Source organism: Strix aluco, chromosome 3 (assembly GCF_031877795.1).
Source record: "Strix aluco isolate bStrAlu1 chromosome 3, bStrAlu1.hap1, whole genome shotgun sequence".
NCBI lineage: Eukaryota > Metazoa > Chordata > Aves > Strigiformes > Strigidae > Strix > Strix aluco.
Genome location: NC_133933.1, coordinates 55,332,803 through 55,358,467, shown reverse-complemented (window position 1 = coordinate 55,358,467; position 25,665 = coordinate 55,332,803). Strand labels below are relative to the sequence as shown.

General features: G+C 34.4%; 1 protein-coding gene across 8 annotated transcripts in view; it reads left to right on the top strand.

The window, feature by feature from the left end:
* The window catches only part of PACRG (parkin coregulated), a 253,752-nt gene that overhangs the window by 57,625 nt on the left and 170,462 nt on the right, over positions 1-25,665 (top strand). For 7 of the 8 annotated variants that reach the window (XM_074818627.1, XM_074818633.1, XM_074818626.1 and 4 more), the window contains exon 3: positions 4,151-4,285. The exons of the other annotated variant lie outside the window; for it this stretch is intronic. In XM_074818627.1, the coding sequence (XP_074674728.1) occupies positions 4,151-4,285 (135 nt within the window). The remainder of the gene's footprint in view (positions 1-4,150; positions 4,286-25,665) is intronic. 8 annotated transcript variants of the gene reach the window in all.

The following is a 25,665-nucleotide window of genomic DNA, read 5'->3' as shown; positions in this document are numbered from 1 at the left end:
CCTTTATAAAGGTTGCGACCAGCTGCCCATGAGCCAGTAAAAGCATATTAGTCTTACCCTAGAAGTTTAAGCCATAACATTTCTGTAAGATTTTGAAAAGCATAGTTTATGTAAGCAGCTTGGTAAATCAGATTATTTTAGCTGTCACCAGGATCAGTAGGTATTATCCCTCTGATTTCTACATTCTGAAATTATGGACCAGATGTGTCTTCAGAAACTGTCACATTACAGCAAGGAAGGTCCTAATGAGTTGTACATGAATAAATGCTAAATCTGCATGAGGAAAAGAGCTATTATGAATGGTCATTCAGCTGTTAGGAAAGACTGTTCAACAGCTTTCTATTGTGAGAAACATCTTCTGTATGAAAAGCAAAATGTTGACTGTTTCTTGGAGAACTTGTCTGGCCTAAAGACTTTGAGACAGCTTCTCACTGCGGATACTCTGTTACAGAATTTAATTGTTGCTCTTTTTTGACATTTTATAACAATTAAGTATAGGAAAATAAATATATAAACCAAAATAGATCAGGAATTATAAAAATGAAAAAGCAAATTATACACATGTACTTTTCCTCAGGCAGACTGTTGAAGATGCATGGCTGGAATGACCCAAAGAGAGGTCTGCATTAGAGAACAGTGTTCAGAATACTGAATAGGATTAATAGTGATGGTCTCCCTAGTCATAAATATAGGAAGGAAAGGAAACTATTTGCAAAAGGTAAACAGTATTAGCTCAATGCAGTCACTCTAGCAAATATCCCGTAATCTACTTTTATCAGATGCAAACAAAAGGAACAAGTTGCCTCCATATAATAAACTTAAAGCAAAGCAACGGTACTCTTCAGTCATGCAACGTACCATTTCTTCAATGCAGGAACAGTTCCACTCTTCCTGATCATTGATATTTGTTCTAGTCAGATCCTAGGCTCATTCCTGAATAGATTGTTTCATCACTTTGGAGTCAGTTGCTCTTCCTGGTATTTAAAAGGTCTCTATGCCTATTAGAGACCAACCTGACAAGAAAAACATCTTTAAGACAAAGGGAAGAACAATAGCTCTCCCTCTAGACTATTTTCAAGTATTTGGTATTCTGCTACTTCTCTAGCTTTACACACTAGTTTGCTAGTTATATAGTACAAGCAGTATGAGATGTATAAGGTGGGTAAGAAATTCCATATTGAACTGGAGACAATGATGACATGTAGTGTTGAAATAAGATATATGATAATAGATGAAAGTTATTAATGGAACTTCTTAAGAAGTGGTTTTAGGGCTAACCTTATTTAATATTTTCATTAGTGACCTTGACCAAAAAAATAGGATTGTATAATGAAATTTATAGTTGATATAATGTTTGGAGTTGTTATTAAAACAGATGAAAATCATGGTGTCACACAGATGGAAGTGGAAGCCCTTGAGAACTGGTGTAATAGAAATGGAATTAAATATAATAGTACAAAGTACAAGATAATACACTTAAAATTAATTACAAGAAATTCTGTTATTAACATAGAGCTCATCAACTGGAAAAGATAGTTGCCGTGGCAGTTAATCAAAGGATAACTATGAGATGCCAGCGTGATGTGGCCATGACAGACTAAATGTAATGCTCGGACAAAGTGTATTGCATGAAAAAGGATAATACTCATTGTATTTCTGATCACTGATAATGTGTATTTAGTAAACCTGAATGCATTTTCTTTAATCAGCTTTTTGAGTCACAGCTTAAATGTACAGAAACTTTTAGGATTTCCAACACTGACTTTTGGCAAGGAGTTCCAAAATCCATTACTTGCTGCATGAATACATAACCACTTTTGTTTGTTCCAAACTTGTCATTTACTAGATTTTTTTGATGCCCTGTACTTTTACTGAAGGAGACAGTGGAAAATCTGTTCTTGTTCATCCTCTCCACAAAGACATGATTTTATAGATCTTTATTTTATTCCTCCTTAGTCATCATTTTTCCAGTTTATTCTTTTCTTCTGAAAGCTATTCCATACCTCAGTATCCTCTGAACCTTTTTTAATTCTACCATATCTTTTTTTGAGGTGGCAGATCAGAGTAGCCATACTATTTAAGACGTTATTTCTAACCACTAAAGTAAGGGTAATGCACAACAGACTGGATTTGATATCCAAGATCCTTTTAGTCCTAGTTTCTTTGTTCCTGAATAAAGAATATGAAGAAGTCAAATTAACACAAACATATTTTCTAGAAAATTTGTAAAGGTGCAGTAGAAAAAGTTTCATAGCAAATTTACTAACATGAGTTGGGAAGAAGAAAATATTTGGTTTCAGATAAGATGCAGTTTGGGATTGCCTTAGCTACCCCTATGATTGTCTGCAAGAAATAATTAAGATTATATCTCATGAAATCAAGACAACACATTCTTTATCAATAATATAAGTTAAAATTTAATAGAACAGTGACTTCTAATATTGTACAGAAAATACTATTTTAAAGGATGTGTGAAGGTCTTGCATGTGGCAAATACACAGAAAGAATATAGATGCTTTTCCAGTGGCCTCAAATGAGCAGTGACTCATAGACTTGCCTGAAATACAAAAAAAAAAATTAAAGACAAGTGAATGTACTTATACTAGTGGCACAGAACAAATTGTTCCTCTGCAGAACAATAAGTGTAGATTTTTTAACATTGGTTAGAAATGCTTTTCTTGGAGTATTGCTCTCAACTGCTGCAGATCTGTTTACTAAGCAAAGTTACAGCTATGCATATCAAATCTATTTTTACTGGTCATGGTCTGTCAGTGACAGCAATATGCAACAATAGGTCAGAGTTTAGTAGCCCTAGTTGAAGTAATTTGTAGTAACGTACAGTGTAGGCATATCACTAAGAGGACCCCTCTACCTCAGCCAGTGGAAAATTATGTCAAAATACTTTGGAGGAAAAAAGTGCCAAGACAGATTTAGATCTGTAGTTAGCACAGTTAAATTGCAGAATAGCACAAATGAAACAAAGGACATTACATGTTTGCATATGTTCACTGGAAGACTGAATGTCCGTACTGCTAGAAACTAACATAAGGGTCACTGAAGGCAGAGACAAATTACAAAATGCTGGGTATGATTTATGATCCTTGAAGCTCTCACTTTTTTTTGAAAATGACACTTTCTATGTTATAAAAGGTAGCAAGTCATAAAGGCATTTTTGACAAAATTGATACACAGAGAGTTGTAGGAAGTTCCTATCCCAGATGTATGGCTATAAAAACAAAAAAAAAGGCAAGACTTCTCAGGGAAGAATCAGTTGTCAAGGACATTTAAGATTAGTTTAGCTGTCTTAATCTCTTTTAGCATTTGAGATTAGCTTTGCTAATTAGCTTAAACAATAGATTTCTTATAAGTACTTGAAATTCTATTCTCTTAGTGCCAATTGTTGGTTGCTGTTACTACTATGTTTGGCTGAGAAAAAAGTTCCAGCATGAGCATTTTGGAATTGGACTGTCATTCAGGCTCTCAAGCTCCACAATATGCTAACCAGCAGTAACTCAGATAAGGAACTAAGTGGAGCTAAATCAAATTTCTTCACAGGCAGAGAGGAGAAGTCTGAGAGAAGACTTTCCTTCATTTCTTCCAGTTCTTCAGCCAGCAATACTGAAGGGCTGGAAGTCATATGAAAGCCAGATCCATGAGGAAGAGATATGGTAAAGGAGATTAGGTAATGGCCAGGGAAAGACAATGGAAGATGAGGACAGTTATATTAGATAGAAATCAAGTCAAATGACTTATAGAAAGAAGCAAACAGAAAAAGGAGAAACGCTTAATTTTCCAACAACTTCTACTACATAATGTCAGTATGTTCTTGGTGTTTTATTCTTGCTTAAAAATGCTGCGGTAATGGAGATAGCTACTTTGAAGTATAAGCAGTTTTTATAGGACAATCTAAAACTGGTAACAAAAAAAGCAGTTAACAAAACCTGTAGATCATTGCCAAAGTATACTTTCAAAGAAGTGAAGTACAACATGTAACGAAAAAAGCGAACTATAATTTGGGAGATGATTGTTATTCTCCTTTTGTCTCTATTTTGAGCCATATAAATTAGGCTTTTTCTATAAATATATTACCACTGAACTATGGTGGTTTTTTTGTTTTATTTGTTTTTTGTTTTGTTTTGTTTTTTTTTAGGTAAGAGGGCCCCCACTTGCAGGAGCTTTTAAAGAAAGACCAACAAAGCCCACAGCATTTCGCAAGTTTTATGAGCGAGGAGACTTCCCTATTGCCCTTGAGCATGATACTAAAGGAAACAAAATCGCCTGGAAGGTAAGTCATGGCACAGCTGTGACAGCCAGCTGAGCTTATTGAAGTGACATCTCTCATTGTCAAAGTTAGCTTGTAAGTAAATAATCTGAAATAATTTCTTAGCAAATGGAAGATGGTGGGGAAGCCATTAGAGAAAGGCCCCTGAGTCAGCTGTCTACCTTGGCTAACAATTAAATTATATGTTGCAAAAAGGAAGATGACAGAGTTGCTTTGCCTTAGAGAATTGTCTCCTGCCCAATTCATCTCTATTTTTATGAGGACCTGGCAATGCAGCCTGTTTCAGGCAGTCCATCAAATGATGGAAGTGGCTGGATACACTGAGCAGCAGCCATTTATCTCCCCCAAATTTCACCTTCCTGCAGGACACTTCCAAATAGAAGCTTTAATTACCTAAATGGATAGGTCAAGATTGCCTGCTCCCTGAAAATGCAGAGCAGAATACAAACGAAGGCAGATTCTCATTCCACAGCTGTACTCTCAGTCTACAGCATATGTCAGACAGCGTAATCGCTGTCATACGTGCCTCTGTTACAGACTGACCTCCACTGCTGAAACCATTACAGCTCCGACATTTCTCTGACAAAAGGTTAATTGGCTTCAAAATAAATGTATTGCCTAATGACTCCATTCTAATGCGGCTGTGTTTCTCTCTAAAAGGCTTGGTGATGTTATTTGTAAAACTTGCCAATCTTCTAAGTAACTACCGCAGACTTTTAAATTTAATTTGAAAAATGAATGCTGATCTTTAACCTGCTCCTACTATTTAATTATTTCGGTTATCATGAAGTACTTTATTTTTTTTGTGTTATTTATTGAACTAGAATAAGATTTTGCTGGAAGCAGTGTTACTTACAGAAAATGAACATGATATGCATGAGCAAAATATGTCAGTTTTGTAGAATATTTTAAATTGTTCATGTCAAGAACATTATATCAATTTTAAATGTATAGATATGTTAATTCAACACAAAAAGGAGGGATTTTGCAATTTTATAGCTGATTCTACTCGTAATGAAGCCAACAGGATTAGACCTATTGTGTGGTAAGTGGTACTATATAATTTGTTAGTAACTAGAGTTTAAGGTAGCTTTTTTGCTTACTGAAGTATAGAAGAGAGATTTGTGTTACTATTTTGTTGTCCATAGCAGTGCTGAATCAGCACAAGAAACAATTAATAGTTCTTGCAGCAAAGGGAATCTTTATCCAACAAGACTTTACTCATGATCAGAATGAGATTCCAGTGCAACTGGTGTTTAGGCAGCCCTACAAATGCCCTTTCTGGACTAAAACTTGCAGGCTTACAACACAAGTCTGCACTCTAATCTTTCATCACCAGGTAGGACCCAAAGGCGATTTGCAAGCAACTGCAAAAAATCTTCAGGCATTATGACTCCTAATTTCTCAAAATCAGACTGATACAGACAATTTACCTCATTTTAATTGCTATTTGATGCATATATTTCTATTATAAGGATTAGCATTCCACTAGATGATGTTAGTGACTGCTTAGTTGACCTAGGACACAAGAAAATGGAACGGAGCTGCATCAAGGGAAGTTCAGATGGGACATTAGGAAAAGGTGGTTCACTGAGAGGATGGTCGTTCACTACAACAGGCTCCCCAGGAAAGTGGTCACAGCACCAAGCCTGTCAGAGTTCAAGGAATGTCTGGATGACACTGTTAGTCATGTGATCTAGTTTTAGACAGTCCTGCGAGGAGCAGGGATTTGGACACAGTGATCCTTATGTGTCCCTTCCAACCTGAGGTATTCTATGATTCTATGACTTCTTGCTAGCTTGCTATCTACAAGCCTTCCAAACACAGCTGAATGTCTAGAGTGTTTGCTCCGTGTATATGACAGCTTGAATTGTTTGAACACGTACTATCATCTTAGATAGTCACAACAGCAGAGTCTCTAGTCAAAGATCCAGCACATACTTTTCTTAACACAATTTGCAGTTGTACAGACCTAATGTCTCCCTAGTGTCCACCTACCACAGTAAAACAGTGACATGTAGCTAATGTGATGTAGGGCTGAGATCATGCAACCGTTGCTTTTGCTATTGCCGTTAATCCTTTCTTTCGAAACAAATTATCAGTACATCAGCATGCATGCAAGAAGGCAGCATAGTAGTGGACTATTCCACTCTTAACATTAGCATATGGCAGGGTCCAACCTGCTTTCCCTTATTCCATGCCACTTGATTTAGTCACAAATCAGTCCAGGCTGAGTTCTGTGGCAGGCACTCAAGAAAACAATACTGAAGTAGTAGAGTTACTTGAGGCTGTTGTTTAATTTGGCATGCAACCGTCATTGATTATCGTGCTGTTTAAGTAGATGAAGCAGGCAAATAGGAGTTTTCTAGTTCAAACTGTACATTAGATAGCTTCTAAAGTCTTACAGGCTGCCCACCACTGCAAAAGGGTGAGAATGTTGTTCACCATTATCTAATATTTAAAGGTGCAGATAAAGTAAGGTCTGTACTTTTCACTTGTTTTAAGGACATGCAAATAGTCAAAATATCCAACATACATCTAATAGCTAATTTTCACCAGTTCATCATATTTATTAATTAATCTGATTAAATAAGTAATTTTTTTAGAAATATATTGTACTCGATACTGCTTAAATTCATGAAAATGAAAAAATATTTTAATAATGAAATGTGTCTTGGGAAAATGTTCTATAAAATCTTGGCTGACGTATATTTATTTGCATGAATCATGATTCTAGTGGAAGGATAAAAAGAAGAAATAAATGCTAACAGTGATATTTTAATCCTGCTATAATTGCACAATATCAATCTTTTATTGTGAGAGGGCTTTTTTTTCTCTGTTTAGATGTAATGTATATCATGGTTCATTTAACTCTTGTTAGTTTGTCTACCAAGTGGTGCATGAGAGAAAATGCAGGGGGCGTCTCAGAAACATGATTTGTTCTGATAAAGAAAAATACTACAGGATTTTGTTCTTTCCTGCAAAATTTACAGTTGATTTTTGTTTGTTTCTTTGTTTTTTGGTTTTGTTTTGGTTTTTTTATAATTACTGAAACAAAACAAAATAACCAAAATTGTCAAGACGTTGAATATATTTTTGGAAACACGTTGAACTCCTGTTCACTATATTGTAATTCAGTGGACAGAATACAGTCATTTTCAGCTAGAACAGATGAATCTGAAATGTTTTAATATTCATCAATTGTGTTAACATGTACCAAAAAAATATGCACAAGTGACCCTTGATTTTGTAACAGTTCTGCATATCCCTAATTTTAAGCCCGTGATTAATTGCCTGTAAGGACTGGCTACATATAACTATGGTTGTAGACCTAAATCAGATATAAATTTAAAGTTCAGGAACTGTTCAGAACTATTTCTGAATAACTGCATGTGTTGAATCTTAATTCTGAAATAACAGTACTTTTTTGTTGCTGTTGTTGCTGTTTATCTTAATTATTTCCAAAATGCGTTTCGGAAGAGGCATTCTTACTCCAGATCAATCCTAAGCACAGACGAGATTAAACTGTGCAGATAAACCATGGTGTTTACCTTAGTGCCTTTTCTTAAACAAGGGACCAAAGCAAATTAGATCTCACTACCAGATCATTATAGCAAGATGTGTCTTTGTGAATTCTCAGATTAAGTCTTTTAAGTTTAGGGAGGCATCTTTTTGAATACTACTGTAATATTGGCATTCTGGTTGGTAAGTTTTACTATTATTGCAAGTTCAAATAAATCTGTTTCAACCTAATGGAAGAAAACATATGAACAGATAAAATAAATATGTTTACAACATATAAATCATTATATACAAGAACAGGAAATTGAACCTGGTTTTAAAGAATACCATCCAGAGAACAAAAAAAGAATTAAAAAAGCTCTGATAATACCAAACTATAATTATCTGGTGTTAGAGGCTGTAATCACATTTATTTCTAAAAGAAGATGACATGACAGTCTTGGTGTTGCTAATCTTTGTTTTCAAAACTGGAAAAAAGTTGTCCTTTTGTCATTTTCAAAATGTGAATATAGCGAATGATTTGTTAATTATGTCTGAAAAGAAACCCACCATCTTTGTAACTCACTACACAAATTTCTGGTTTTGATTACAGTTAAAGTGGAAGAATCCATACAAAATTAATTCAAGACTTTTCATCCCCATTCAAGGGATTTACCAGCAGCCAGTGAATACTTTGCTAAATGGCATACAGTCAGTGTAATAATTTAATATCTAATTTAAATCCTTTCTTTGTTTTCATGCTCCCTCAGTGGTCATTAAATAGAACTGTATGGATATTAGTGCCCTTAAATTGCTATAAATATATAATACTCTTATTTTTTGATAAACCAATAGCTTTTGAGATCTAGAAATAACCAACTTCTTTGGTTCAATTATTCAACAAATGTTCGAGGGTCTTTCCAAATTTGAAACATTTGGTTTTGTCCACTAACAGAGAATGAATAATAACAGTATGGTTTGAAAATGTATTTCTGACATGTATCAAACGTAAAAGTTTGGAACATAAATTGTTGTTAATTTAAAGTTAGATAATAGTATAAAGTGATCTTTTTAGAGAAATGAATGTGTTAAAATATTTATAAGCCCTTTGACTACTTATATGGGATCCTGCAGTTCTCTTTTAGCTTATGTATATCACAATTTTATTTCAAAATGTAGTAATATATTCTTTTGCACAATCTCATACCAAGCTACGAATAATAAAAGCTCATAGTTCAGGTCTGAAAAAGACTTGCATTTTTAAATATATGTTACTGAATTAAAAAAGGTCAGAATGCAATTAAACCTTTGACTAAGAAAGTTGATAAAACCGAGAAAGTATTTCTGAATTATTAAGAATGTGTTTGAAATGCAGTCTCTTTGTATCATACAGAAAGTCATCAGGATGCTTGAAAAATTATTTTTTTAGGGAGTGGGGTTAATTATGAAAGTCATTATGCAGGGGGGAAAAAAGCTTCTGTTCTTCAAAAGAATTAGAGCAATTTCAGAGAAATTTAAATGAAATTCAAAATGCAAGCTTCTCAAGCAAAATGTCAAAATGAACATGATTTCCATCTTTTGGGGTTTATGTTTTTTTCCAGAACAGGTATGTTTGCTGAGGCTGTGACATTTGTCATTTTTATTTTTCTTCATCCTCTCTCTCCTACTTAGCTTGTATTTTTCAGGGGCTAGTATAAGCTATAGTAGCAACATTACTTCTTGGTGATAGAAACTAGATACAGTGGTAAAAGAAAGTGTTCTGCCCTTAACGTCATGAATTTGCATTGTGCATACGGTTCTTCCTTGTCTAGACTATTGAAGGTTGCTTTTCATAATAGGGACTACAAATAATTTGAACATGCCACAGAACTGCAATTTTTATTAGCATCTCTGATTCCTCATTCAGTTTTATCAGCATACTGTATATTGGTTTATATAAAATTCTGTCCTGCTATGCTTAAGTTAGTACATATACCCAATACCAAGAAAAATATTTTTTGTTTTGTTTGGTTTGGGTTGTTTTGGTTTTGGTGTTGGGCTTTGTTTTAGGGTTTTCTCCATAAAATAGCTGGGTTTAAATTTTGATTTCTTTCCTGGAAGTGCAAACATTTTTTGCTTGTTTGAGGGATAAGTTTTAAGTGAGAGAAAATATATTTTTTTTACATCGAGTGATATAGTTGGAAGGGAGACAAGTTTTCAGTTACAGACCTCTCAAGTAATGTCTCAGTATTTTTCGCTTTTGTGGCATTGTCTTTCCATTAAATCACATGAATAAACACTGTATGTTATGCCCTATACAGTATTAACTAAACTTACGTAGCACTTCCCAAAGTTCAAATCCCAAAACAAATTAAAAATAGTTAGAGGGAGCTAATTTACTCTACAGAATGACCCCATTATTATACGAATCTCTTGCAATGTGTAGAGGTGAGATGTAATTCTAGAAGCTGAGGGGTTTTAATAGCCTATTGCCATCACAACGGGAAGGTCCAACTTTCCTTCACCTCTTCTGCTCTCTATTTCTAAGGAATACTTGGCACTGGCACTGATGTTTATCAGAGCTCTCTGTGAGTAAATTTATCTCACTAACTGAGGGGAAAAAAGTGGATGTGTTTTTTCTCATTTAGCAACATGTTCACAGTCCTGGGAACTTTGGTTACAAAAGGGTCCATGAGTGCTAAAGCTGTGTGTTGGTGGAGAGAGAAACAATAGTGAAATACAGTAAAGAATGGGAGAGAGTTGAAGGATCTCAAAACTGTTTTTCTTTTGTCAGTAATGAACTGCTAGATTAGTTTAGCTGCTCGTGGAAATGCAGCCTCAGATATCTGAAAGCAAAGAGAACAAACTGCCTATGAAAAATAATACTTTTCTCTTGGATGTATTTCAGATATAGAGGGTTTTTTTCTGCTTCTATTCTTTGTTAAACTGTGTTTAATATCTTCTCAATAAAAGATGTTGAGAGGACACTGTCTTGTTAAAGAAAACTTGTAAATCCCACACCAGTGTTGTCATGCAGAATGAAAGCTTTTTGCAAGATTGTATACAAAGAGGAGCGGTCATGTATCATGCTTAGGCACAGTGGGTATAGTACAGAGTGATGTTAGTTTCTATTTTATTTAATGTCTTCATTAATGTTTTAAGAAATAGTTCAGAGTTTTCTTTTGCAATAGACTTCTGTTTATCTTCCCCAGAGGGCTCTTTTTTTAAATCATTTCAGTGATCCTTTTTAAGCCTGTCTCCAATACAATTGTATTGATATAACAGAAAATTGCAGTGTGGATTCAAGAGAAGGCAACTGAAAGCAAGAATGTCTTAAGCCAGAAATAATACATAATAATTTAGAGAGACTAGAAATATGAGTTGAGGTAAAGAAAGTCAGTCTTGGGAGAAACAAATTTTAAATGCTGCCCCCGGGGAAAAAAAAACCACAATTATATTAACATATTTAGTGTAAAAGTATAGTTTGGAAAGTAATAATTTTATTTCTTAAGGGACAGTAAACCCCTCAGTTTTCTGTGGAGAGTAATACAGCACACTTGAGATGTGGCATGGTGGCAAGAAAGAATTATTCAGTTTTAAACTATAAATGTAGCAATATCTTTGTTGCCTCATCTTAAATCAGAAAAGATTAGTAATCTGTATACTATGGGTTACTGAAGCAAGCACAAACAAATACTGTTCACAAACAGTTGTGTATAGAAAAATGGCATTCATAATTCTTTGTGATTATGATACTAGTGCCCAACTAATGACTATCAAAAGTGCTGTTTTTGTTGATGTGCATGTGACTTTTTCTTGGAGATTGTTAAAAATTGCAATCACAAGTCTGTTCTAATTTTCTTTTTTAAATGCATAATACTAAAAAATAGCAACAATTTAATGACTATGACCTGATTTTCATTTAAATGAAAACTACTTTGAATCTCTTAAGCAATATTGTGTATGTACTACACTTATACCCACTCTGTGACCTGAAATCATACAAAAGAGCTACAGAATAAATGCAGTATCTTTTCTAGCAAATAAAACAACAAAATTCCTATTGACTGCATTAGAATGGGATTCTTATTGTCATAGATAAATATTATCCATTATCTTGTCCCTTTTTCTTCCTATGATATTATACATTTTCATACAATCTATTAGGTTTTTAGTCCTTCATAATGCTCACAGGAATCCATTTCTGATTAGCTATAAATTATAATATCCTGAGTTATCAAAGTTATAGAAGTTATGACCATCCTTTTGATAACAACAGACTTAAATCTCCCTCTTAAATCTAAGAAGTGTTACTTTGTATCTAACTACGTGTTATCTAACTACACATGTATCTTACTACAATAGGTATGTAGTTGTTTTCTTCTTCAAAAGTCACTATTTATATTGACTCTAGCATTTTATGTGAGTTAGCTAAGATTAACCGTCTTTCATTTACAGACTAAAATAGGGTACCAAGCTGATTTCCTTCAATTAAGGCAACATTTTTGAAATTGTTGAGTAACTCTGGGTGCTTCCAGTTTCCATTCCATGGATGTATATAGTCACAGAAAGTGTTGGAAGGATAGGTTTCTCAAGTTTGAAATTTCTACATTGATTTGAACCCACCACTAAGTAACGTTAATTCTAAATAAATTTAGTCTGTTCAACTCTTGCTTTTCAAAAGGACTATAGTAGAATTAATTTTCAATAGAAAAACATTTCTTAATAATAGTGCATCAATTAAGTGCATTCTTAAGACAGTCATTAAAAATTTAGATGGCCAATGGCTCTGTGATATGTATTTTTCTGTTGGCTCACTACTTCTTAATGCAAATCTACAAATCATTCATGACTTTACTCTTTTCTGTTAAGTTCTTTTTCATGTCTGAAAAGGAGATGTCTTTGCAGGTCTTAGAAGAAATGTGTGATGTTAGAGATTAAAAAAGAATCTTACAAAATGCTATTTTAAAACACTGTAGCACAACACTCTGTTTTTATGAAATCCTATAAAATTCAAAGTAACTATTTCAATACTTATCAACATTCTCATAGGTTGTTTTTAGTTTGTACATTTAAACTAATATTTCTGGTGGAACACTGAATTATGTCATATTATGTATTAGAGGTTACCCAATGCAATCTCTTCTTTTTACCACTTGTGGCTCACAAAAATGTAATTCTTTCTAGAGTTAGGTTTTTTACAGTCCTCTGGTCTTTTCCATTTATTTCATATTTATAATTTAAGAATCTAATGAAATGTCTCTTTTCTTCATGCTCGGATAAAGTACCATATTTATTAAAAATATGACATGTACATTTGCTTAACAGCTGAATAATATGTTTCCCTTAAAAAGTAAAGAATGTTTTCTTAGAAATGACTGAGATCTCCTTTCTTCTAAAAACATCAATGCTGAATCTGGGGACTAGTGTTCGGCTGGAGTCTAAAACAGGCCTTGCAAAGAGTAGTGACAGTTTACCTGATTCCTATAGTACAGAGCTGCCATATTTCAATTATTAATTCCTCTGTGGCTAATTAATAGTCGCAACTTATCCCAGGATTCTAGAAAACAGTAATATTGTGGCAGTTAATTTACTGTTCCTTTTTCCCTGCATACACAATTAAAGCCATTCCTTTATTTGATGTAAATTGCCATCTCTTGAAAGCGTATGGAATGAAAACCCAGCCATGTATCAGAAATAACTTTAATTTAAATTTGCTAAATGACCTCTGAAAGCTAGATGAAAGATTTTCTGCTGAATGGGCTGGTGCTCCCTGCCTGTATAATTTATGTGAGAAATTAGTGCGAATGGTTCACTTTTATGGAGCATTGCTGCTTGCAGCAAGCCTGCAGAAACAATTTTCCCCCAAGCCTCCATCTGTTCTTCAAACCAGGGCATATGCCATCTCATCGAGCTTGAAAGTCAACTGATTTATAACTCCTGAAAAGTGCATAGATTGAAAAGAAAGGTCGACTGCTGCTATGTGGCAATGATTTGCTAGGCACTTGGATAAAGACAATTCACATTACTACGGACCCTAGAGGACACAAGTGATGTTGTAAGCTTCAGAAATCGGTAGATTGACATATAGGACAAAACCAAATTGCTCCTCCTCCTTCAGTTAAACAGTTACCTCTCTTCTTAAAGATGGAAACTTTTTAGAAGGTAAGTAGGTACTATAGCCAAGTCATCTTGTTATACTGTGTTTCAGGCAGAATAAGCTTTTCATCACTACAAAGGTTGCCATCTAGAAGTGCCAGGACTTGTTCCACTTTAATCTTTAAGCTGCAAGCAGAAACATCTGTCTTTAAAAGTGCTTCTTGTTGTTTGTCAGAAAGTTTTGTTCAGTGCCACAAACACAGCATTGATGAATTTTCTGTATCTACTCTGAAGGTGATTTCTGAGCCCTATCCCAATTAATGGATGGCTTGTTCTCTGTCCATTAGTTGTCAGCCTTCCTTCTTTTACCCAAATATTGCAGAGTTCTCTGGGAAGTGACAAAACAAATGCATTTGACAACATAAAAATCAATGTGTGTTTGATGTTTTCATTTCTGGTAGTCAGATACTGTGACCGTTCTACTTTAAGGCTCAGAGACTGAATAATTTCTTCAACTACTTTGTCTTGTCAAGTTTGAAATTTTTTTTGTATAATTTCAGGTAAAAAATGGCATATAGTTAAGTGCATTTTTAATTTAAGAAAGGCAATGTAGAAATGATGCAAGCAGAGTCTTTTAATGTGAAAATGTGGGGGCAGATTTTGCCTTGAAAAATAGAGAGTTGTAGTATAAAAAGTACATGTGAATAGCAGGAAGAATCATCCTCTACAAGTATGAGCTTATTGCTTGTTGAGGTATCTGTAGCATCTGTAAGAAAAAAATGGCTTTGTAGCTTTCCACAATCATCTGATGTTATGTAGCCATGAATATCCTGACCTAACTCACATAGACGAGTATACTTTCTGAACATCATACAACTAAATAAAGAAAAGCAGAGCAGTGCAGATTAACTAGATAACTATTATGATTTCTGTTGTATAAATGGAATCTCAAACATTAAAGACAGTATCCAGCATATGTACTGGGTATTTATATATTGTATATGCTATTGACTGACCAAAGTTGATGAAAATGTAGAACTAATAAACTGTGACAAATATAAATCATAAACATCTTATTTCCCTGTGTTGAAGAGATGCATTAAACAGGTATAATATGGCTTTATAAAATTGTAAATTGTGTAAAGGAGAATGTGAGATGTTTAAGAAAACTTCACACTGTATATCTCTAGCATAAATTAATAAAGTTCACTATCACTGAAAACATATATTCTAAAAACATATTCTTCAAATGTCTCTACTTTAGAAATGTATTATAATGATGTCTGTTTTCATCAGTTTTGTGACAAACGCTATATATTTTGTTACCCTTTCATTGTTTCATTTTTGTTGTCCACTATATGTTAGGCATGTGCATGGGGCAAATTTATCTTCCTCAGTTCCATTTCATTTCCTGTACTGTTTCCAAAGCATAAATGAATTCATCATCATTTCAGTGTCATTTTCTCATCACTAGCCTCTATGAACCTTTCACATCAAATTCATGTTCACATCGACTATGCTGCAGAGTTCTGATTTGGGCTCAGCACTGCTCTCATTCCTCACATTATTATTCTGCTAATTAATAGTATCTGTTTGCTTAATACCTAGTTTTATTGTCCTTTTGCTTTCTTCCCTGTTGGTGCTTTCATCTGTATCTCCTCTTGTTTATTTGTGAAGAGTTTGTCTTCATATGAAGTTATTCATGAGGACAGCTCAGCAGGAACTGAGTAAGGAATGTTTTCAACATGTTTTATTATTGTGTGAATGTGTCCCTGAATAAAAATCATTCAAATTAAGATTAATGAAGACTTCCTAAAACAGCAAGACCTAAATTTTAACCTTTTTTTTATCCCCCAAATTCCCTCTTTCTTTGAAACTTGTTGATAAGTCAGTTCAATAAAATAGCTATCAATGTGGCAGGAAAGAGCTCTGTTCCTGCAGAGATTTGAGCATGTACTTAATGCCTTGTGATCAAATCCACTGAAGCAATGCTTATCCTATGTAGTAATGGTGTTAGTGAGGTGTAACTACCTCTAAAATGCAAAAAAGATATTTACAGATGTTTGTTTTCAAACATAATGATGTAACTTTCTTAAGAAATGCTAGTTTCAAATTAATGTTATTACATCTTTAAGACATTAATGGCTAAGACCTTTAAAAATTCAACTCATTTAAATGTGTCTGATAAAAACTCTGTTGAGGTGGTTGAATTGTGCTGTTTTATGAAAAATCTGAAGACTGAGTCTATATTTATGTTTCAAATAGAAGTGTGGATTTTTGACAGTAGTAGTAGCATGTGGTAGGTTATCAGGGCTAAAATAAATTATCATAAATATTTAAATAAGCTAGTTCCCCTTGGCTTTCAGCTTTTGCACATTGATGCTCAGGAAACAGGCAATAGTAGGGAATTATAAATACTGCAGGTTTTGTGCTAAGTGACAGAATCTGTGGGTTGCTAGTTTTCTCTCTCCTGTGACTTCCTTCAATATCATGCCAGAAAATGTGTCTTAGTTTGGTTTTAAAGGAATACCAGCTAAACATCCTCTGTATAATGAAACAATCTGAGTGCTGTAGGACCTGGTGGAAGTCTATATTTATAACATCAGAGTTAAACCCCCAAAAAACCTAACTGGCAATAATTTAAATCTTATGCATCGGAACTGATTTTCTATGTTTTAAAATTAATATTATGTTCATATGTGCAGGTAAATCCATGCCTTATTTAAATAATTATTACAAAAAGGTAGACAAATAATACTTGAGATCACAAATAAGACAGCTGAACAAGGTGCTGGGCCATCTTGCCTAGACCATGCTTTTGCCAAGGCAGGTTGGACCAGATGATCCTTGAGGTCCATTCCAACCCAGTATTCTATGATTCTGTGAATGATCTTTAAAGAGATATGAAAATTCAGATGAAAATTTCTTCATACTAGAATGAGGATAAAAAAGGGTGTTGCTTCCAGTGTAATCTAAACTTCAGTCTAAATATGTATCTCTAGGAATATGAGTTGTATTGTAATGTAGTGAATCTTATCTTATAATGAAGACTAAGTGCACTGAAGTGCAGTTCTGTTCTGAAAAAATAACACAGTCAATGTTGGTGTGTTCTGTTCATATGCAAAGAAATTCTATTAGGGTCAGAAGCCAGTGGTCATACACTTAAGAAATCATAAATACCTATATGAACCTGTACAGTAAGCAATGTTCCCACTCCATCTTCTTATGCTCTTCTTTCAGACTCTAATCTTCAGATGGGAGACCCCTGCTTTGCCTTGCCATTTAATAACAGTACTGGAACCTTGTTGCTCTTATTATTCCTAGGGTGGCAGACTGGGGGCCCCAGATAAAGCCTCTGTCTGAGGAAGAAACATTCCTTTTAACAAAGCCCGAGCTGGAATGTGAATTTCACACCTGAATTCAGGTGAATTTCAGTTTCCTTTGAGTTGTCACTTACCTTCTGCCTCTACAATGTGAAAGACAGTATGCATTATTAGCTGATCTTAATATGAATTTTTTGCTTCATATATTCATGGATCAGTTTATACACTTGCTGAAAAAAAACCCCCACATATTAATCAGGTGAACACAGTGAAAACTGCAGTCCTTTCCATGTCTGTGCCAAAGTCTAACGTTCTGTTCTTATGCAGCAGCTTGGGTGGAAACATGAGCAGCTAAAAGTTGATACAAAAGGACATAGTATACATAAGAATGGGAATTTGGGTGTCACAGTTATTAAGACTACTTTACTCTTTTCAGAGTTAAAGTAAACTTGCCTGTTTAAAATTCTCACTGTAATACACTTCTCAGGCGTTGATTCAGTCTGAGCTCAAATAATAGTTGGCAATTTTGTGATTTAGCTGAAAATTTCTAGTTTAAGCTAAAGATGAGGAAAGCTGCATTTCTTTTTTTTTTTTCCTTGTAAAAATAAACCTGTATTTTATTTCTTGTTTCTGCAATGCTATTTTTCATTCCTTATGTTTTAATGCTTTTCTGAAGAAATGGGAAAAATAGCTGTCTGAAACTCTTCAGTAACATTACTGAATTTGCCCTACTCTTTCTTGACAAACTATAAGCAGCATATAGCCACAGTCATGATACTACAAACCCCTCCCAAAATGAGGAAAGAAATCTATTTTGTGGGTAAAGATTATCTGACAAGGAAAAACCTTGATCTGTATTGGCTTTATGCATGGATTTTTATTCATTTTTAAACTTGAACTTATTCAAGTCATTCACAAAATAAATCAGAAATGCATAGCAAAGTATTTGCAATATGGTTATCGTCAGCTGTGACAAATTTGATATAATATTTCTGTGAGATAATAAAAGGCTATAAAAGTCAATCCAGCTACAATGGAAGTCCTTACACTATGTATAACAAGTTTGAAAAGATGAAGTGAATACAACTTCCTGTTCACATAGCTCTTGCCATCCGAGATCTCCTGTCTTCAGACATTTCTGATTACAGACAACAATGTAATATTTATGCTTTCTTGTATACAGAGTTGCAGGTAATTAGGACAATAAATCTATTTGCTCTGAAGGGTGTGGAAAGACTAACTTTTATGGATTTACCACCTCAGAATGTGAGTTAAGCTATCTGACTGACTTTGCATGAAGCTGGTTTGGAATGCTCACATGATAGAATTAGGAATAGACTAGACTAGACTAGACTAGACTAGACTAGACTAGACTAGACTAGACTAGACTAGACTAGAATAGAATAGAATAGAATAATTTCAGTTGGAAGGAAGCGACAATGATCATCTAGTCCAACTGCCTGACCACTTCCTGATGCATTAGCCAGACACAGACAGTAACCATCAGTAATAACAGTCACAGAGAGCAGGAATTTTAGCCTCATACCTTTTCCCCAGGTAATTGTTTATTTATGCGCTTAGGATCCCAGATCATTAATCTAATTTTTTGAAACATCATATCCTAATGTGGTGATATCACCTAATATGGTGACTATCACATAGAATGATCCTCTAAAAAGTGGCTTACTTTTTAGATATGAACCAGTTGTGGTCCAGATTTGCAGTTATTGATTAACATTGAGTTATCTGATGAAAAATTAAAGGTAGTAAATACATGTTGGAACTGCTAGAATTGTGCTGTTTCTCTTAATCTTTTTTTTTTATTGAAGAAGTTTGCTGATAAACATTAGAATGCAAAAGTGAGTTCTTTCTAAGAATGAAGCATGTTTTCTCTCCTTTAATAATTAATTCTGTACCCATGTATATTTCATTATAAAGTGGCAGCCTTTTACACTGCTGTTACTTCTGTAAGGAAGTCAAAACAAATTCCCTATCCTTATGCAGGATAGGGGATAATGTGCACAAGCACATAAGAATGGTTTTTCTAAGTTTTTAGTTTTAAAACATTAGTATTTTCATATCAGCTAAGAAATCTCTTCACTTGTATGCACATTCTCATCTGCAGATAATGAAAATGGTGGCATAACAGGATAAGTCTCTAAAATATTATCTAGATAAAAGGTACTATCTTTTATTTCTGGAGGGATTTTTAAAAGTAGTTATGTCTGATCTGATATGACCTTATATGAAAGATACTTGATTCAGGTCTTCCATGTCCTACCATACATATCAAATTTCACGGGACCAGTAGAAGATACCATGGCCTACCTAGAACCAGCCAAAAAATATAATGCATCTGTTTGTTTGGAATTCTTTAGTCATTCAGCAAAACATACTGCCCGAGTCCTATTGTTTGGTCAGTATTTGTTGTAGAATACTTTGAAATACTTGGTAAAGTTGTTAAGTAGTCAGGTTCTTTGTTCACAGATTCTCATTTAAGTCAACCTATCTAAAGGATAGATTTAGTGAGCCAAGTATTTTCTACTAACTATACTGACTTTTTACTCCTATTTATTTCTAACTTTAAACACGTGTGGGTTTTTTTCTCATAGAAATGTTTAACCTCTTCTCCAATAAATACTACTTTTTTATGAAGAACCATAACAGCCATTGTAATGATCTTCTAAAGAAAGACCTTCTAATTAAAGTGCAGTTTATAATATCAAATGTTTCTCAGTTGCCTACAACTTTATTTATCTTTCAAGAATTCTGGTAAGTTCAAAACATTCATTCCTCCTTAGCAAAAAGTGTTATATCTATGGCCTACAAAATGTTCATCTGAGTTTTGGGGTTTTTTTAATGTTCCAACATTTTTACCAACTAGGGGTGTAATAACTATTGTTCTATAATTTCTGAAAGGTTATTACATTTCCTGGTCATCAGATCTTTGGCCCAGTTGTTGCTATTAATCACAGTGTGAATGTTTTCTAGCATTTCTAGCACTTCTAGCACTCTCTGCTCCTTTCAGACTCGCACCATCTGGTTTAGTTTGTGAGTTTATTCCAGAACCTTCTCTTTTTTTTTTTTTTTTTCCCCATCATTTACTGCTGTTGGTACTTAATTTTTATTGCTATAAAACAGGAAGTCTTTGGTTTGTATATTGCTTTCACATTCTATATTCAAAACTATAACAAAGGTGGTATTTATTTTCTCATCCAGGTTCTTGCCTTTCTAAATTTCGACCTGAGGTGCCAGATCATTTTGAGTGTCCACAAATATTTTGCCCTGGCATTTTATCATATTCCTCACTGTTTGTCTTTATAAGTTTATGTATTAGTCCTTTTTTCTTTTTTCATTTTGGGGGGTTTTTTTACATGTATCTTATGATAGTTTATGCTTATTGCCTTCAAGAGAGTTTGATTTTTGAAGTTCCAAATTTTATAGATTTCTTTTTGCTTAAATTAAATTAAATGAGATTTTGGAGAATGACTGACTGGCTAGTAGCACTTATACAGAAAAGGACCTGTGGGTCCTGGTGGACAGCAAGGTCATCATGACTCAGCTGTGCACCCTTGTAGAACTAAGGCTAACCACATATTAGATGACATTAGCAATATAAAGTCAGGGAGCTCAGGGAAAGGATTATTCCCTTTTACTTAATAGTCATAAGGCTGCATCTGGAATTCTGTGTCTGGTTTTGGGCCCACAGAAATAGAAGACAGATATCAACATAGTGGAAAGGGTCCAGCAGGAAGGCCACCAAGATGATCAAGGGGCTGTGCAGCACGTGATATATGAATAGACACTGAAGGAACTGGGTTGGGTTAGCCTGTGCAAGAGAAGGCTAAGGGAGATCTAATTGCAGTCTTCCAGTGCCTAAAGGAGTATTATGGAGGAGACAGAGCCAGACACTTTTCAGCAGTACATGACAAAAGGACAAGAGGCAGCAGTCACAATTTGCAATAAGGGAAATTCCAGCTGCATAGTAGAAAAATAGTTATCCATGTTTGGGGCAGGGGGTTGAGCGAGATGATCTCCAGAGGTCTCTTCCAAAGTAAATTATTCTGTGATTCTGTGAAATTAGATGGATGAGCATATTATTTTGTATTTCTGCATTACCTTGCATTTGAAAATGTCAAAACATGCTACTGCTTAATGAGTAAGACTTCCCAGTGCTTCTGAAACATAGATGTTTTACACATAAAGAAACTGGGGCACAATGATACAACTTTAAATGCTGCTAATGGACTTAATTTGTTCCATTATATTCTTAACATTCCTCTAACTTAAAACCACTTTTTTTCCATATGCAGTATTTATACATACATATATATTTATTCAGTACATAATTGTTATCACTTTCTAGCCATATCAGCTAAATTTACAGTTGCATTCATAAGATGTCTGAAATTTGTATTCATGTTCAGTTTATCATAACTAAAAGCTAAATGTAAGAACATCTCCAGCTTTAGATCCTACAGTCAACACACTGTAGCAGCTCTCTAAACTTGTGTCAGTCAGATTCTTCTTGAAGACTTTGAAATTGATGTAGCTTACTGAGGAAAATCCCTTCTTGATGCAGGAAAGCCAGAAACGTTTAAAATGACTATGATTAGTCTATTGACATTGTACAAAGTGCTTTGGGGCTCTAGATTTCATGTGATTTAAATGAAAGTAGAAGAATTTTAACAGTCCCTGCCATGTAGTATTAGATTCCAAAAGTGACTCAAGTAGAGAGGCTTATCTGTTTTCTTTCTAAGTTTATAAAAAAATGAGGAAAAAAAATAGAACACCTCACAAATCTGCTACAGAACCTAGAGGCAATATATGGAATAATAATTAATTTATATGGTAACTGCCTTAGTAACCATCAACTGAATCATCTCTCCAGTTCCTCGACATCTTTCTTAAGGCATGTCAAGGAAACAGGACATAATATTCTACACATAGCCTCGCCATTGCCTGTTAAAGTAGGATATTAACTTTACCTGCTGTCCACATTCCTTTTAATGCAGCCTAGGATGTGATTTCCTTTCTTTGTGATAGGACCACCAGTGGCTGTTATTTAACATGGCAATCACCATAACTCTCATGAGTGCAGAACTGTTACTCAGCCAGTCAGTTCCAAAACTGTACTGGTGTAGGGGGTTGCTCTATCCCAGCTGCAGGTCTTTGCACTTCTCCTTGTTGCGTGTCACAGTGTTTGTTTGCCCAGTCTTTGTGTTTCTAAAGGTGCCTCTAAATTTAAGCTGTTATACAGTTACTCATCATTCTTAATATCAGGGTTTGTCTTTAATGTTTTGGGAAGATGTAAAGTGGAAATATAAAACACACATATTATAGGAAAGTCAATAGTCACTTTAGGTGTTGCTGTGAAAATATCTTCTCCAAGGTCTGTGAGTGTGTGCACAAGTGTGTGTGTATATATATACGTGTGTATATATATATACACACACACATTTACATGCACAAATAAACTATGCATCCGGGAATTGCTTGCTGCTACTGCAGTAATGAGAATTCAATACTGCAGTTCGAACACTTTTTTGGATAATAAGCATCAGAAGGCAAAAGATGTGAAATATCCTTCTGTAACGAAAGTTCACTCTTAATAAAAAAACAGGAAAAAATATTCCAAGCAAGTACATAAACTACTGTGGTAGGGTTGAAAAATATTTCAAATAAATGAGAAGAACTTGAGACAGACAGAAAGAAGCTTTGTTTTTAATAAATTTGAATGTAGAAAACTGAAATTCTAAAATTCCAACACCAGAGTTTAGCCTGCTTTATTATATATAAAAGTGTGGGAAATTGAAGGGTGGCTAATAGGGGATCTACTCCAGAGAAGTCTTGTATACATGGATGATGTTACTCATATGAAGATTCCAATAATATCAGAAAGGCACTATGGCATTTTGTAGTTAAAGAAACAAAAGTTTGATTCTGCGAACCTCCCATTTCTCCATTTGTTTGTTAAGTCTTCAGGTGCTTAAATATCTATTCATTCCTCCTATTAACATTTGGCTCATTTTGGTATTTTAGATTAATCAATGTAAAGATGACTTTTCAAGCATGAACTGTAGAAACTACGCAACTATAGAAATGTTTGGAAAGCCTCAACGATATGGTGTTGAACAAGCAGATAATATCTAACCCATGGGATAGAAAAATCCTTCCAGGCTCTTGGATCTGGCTGCACTCCTTTGGCTACAGTTTGTTCCTTTACTAAGGCTAGACCAAAATAAGTAATATAAATCCAACTGCCCTTTAAGAATGATACCTGAGCATAATTATCCAGACTGGTAACATTTTGGCCCCTTTTACTTGCCTGTATTGTTATTTGCAAGAATAACTTGTGTTTTTAAAAACAAACTTTAAAATCAAATGGAGATCTGGGCTAGAAAGACTCAGAGAAAGTTATGGTGGTCAGGATTTTGAGTCTCTGTGCTCTGATGACACCACTGGATGTCTGAGAAATTTCTGTGTTCGGATACTGTTCTGTTCTTCCATGCCCAAGCATGATGACCAACAACATATCCTTATTAATGTGGAAACAATCACAGTTTTGGATTACATATTCTGTCTCTGCTGATAAATGTTCCTGGTGTTGGTATGATGCCACATAAATCTTAAATTTTCATTTGCTTTTTTAGCAAATGAGGAAATTCCATTTATCACAATCAACAAATACTATATTTTGATTCATTATTATACTCTTTAACTACAGAATCATATATTTTTCCCTTAGGGTCTCATTTCATCTGATATACAGGATGGATAGTTCACTTGGGATAGAGCTACATGAACACTTGCTGTTGAATAAGAACCAGATAAAAAAGTTCCATCTGTTTGTTCATGTTCTGTGCCACAGTTCAATGCTCCCTCAGTTGCACTTGGGTTTCATTCTATTAATCAAATCACTAAAATGGTAGATCTTAAAACCAGTAAAAAATATGTTTGTGGTGGGGTCTGTTTTGTTTTGGTTTGTTTTCTCTTTTATTTTTATTCAGGTCATTACAGTAATCTGAGTGCAACCACACAGACATTTGCACTGGTGCAACTGAAAGGAGTGTGAGCCATGGCAGTAGAGTAGGAAGAAGTGGCAGAAGGAGGGACGGGGGGAAGACATCTTAAATCCATTTTACACATGGATAACATTTTAAAATATAAATTATCTAGAAACACTGCATGAAGAACATGTTGGTTTAGATTTTTTTAAATCTGTGCTTTTTTTATAGTGCGCTCAGTGTAATATCAGAGTGTTTCATAAATGTTCATCAGTTTATTTTACACAGTTTACACTATTAAACCTGTCTTGCAGATAAAGAAAAAGGTCACAGAGGGAAAGTTTGTATTAGATTTCTAACTCTAACCTAACCTTGATAATTATTTTAATAATTTAGTGATTACTTAGAAGCTGGAAATTTTATTCTAAGAACTGACTGTTCAGATTACTTAATTTTATTTATTTTATCTGTTCAAATTGCAGCTCCTGCTGACTTATACAATTTTTATGAAGGCTCTAATTGAAAGACTTTAGAAACTATTCTTCAAATTTTTAAATTAAATGTTTTAAAATTGCTTAGAATCAAAGTATACTATTTCAGTAAAATGAAACAAATGTTTAAGTTAAAAACCTAGAAAATGTACTTTCCAGCCAGACCTGAAAAAATCTTTTCCTTTAAAAACCAAACCAAACTCTGTTGATTTTTCTACTTGGCACTTCTGCAAATCAAATCCAGGACTCTGAAGTATGGTCCCTGGAAAACAAGGAGCGGACACATTTAAGTGGACATAAGAAAATTTTAAAGTAAAATACTCTATGGCCTTAAACATTAGCTTTTTCTCAGAGTCAGAAAGAGGACATCCAGGGCCCTCCAGCCATCTTTCAATTGTTCCTTCTTTTCCTGAAGTTCTTCTTTCTTATAAGAACAACCTTTCAGTTTCTTTAGCCAAAGAATCAGAGGTTTCGTAGACACCAAGCTACTAATAAACTTACACCATGTTTCTTCAACATACCAAGATGTACCCAAAGGGGTGAAACGGGAGAGCAACTCTAACAGCTACTGCCACAAAACTTTATGTCTGTCCTATTTGCTTCCCTGATTTCTGTTTGTTCTAAAGGATTAGAGAACACTGAGAGGACATAAACCTCTATGTTACTGGGTGCTTTTATGGGGCAGCTTGGTGAATATTGTTACTTTAAAAGTATTTGCTATTCTAATTAAAACAGTACTGTTTTTTCAGCATCTGGGAAAGATTCTTCAGCATGGACTGTAAGGGTTGACAGGGAAATGGTTGCTATGGAACTATTTTCTGAGCTAGTATGGCAGAGCAACATTTAACAGGATTTAATTTGCGTCTCTTCCATGCTGCAATTTCTTCAGGATGGTCTGACCATAGATTTCACCAGTCTCCCTGAAAGGATAGCTCAGCACAGAAATTAGTTGTTTCCTCAGAAACAGTACAAGTGTCAACCCT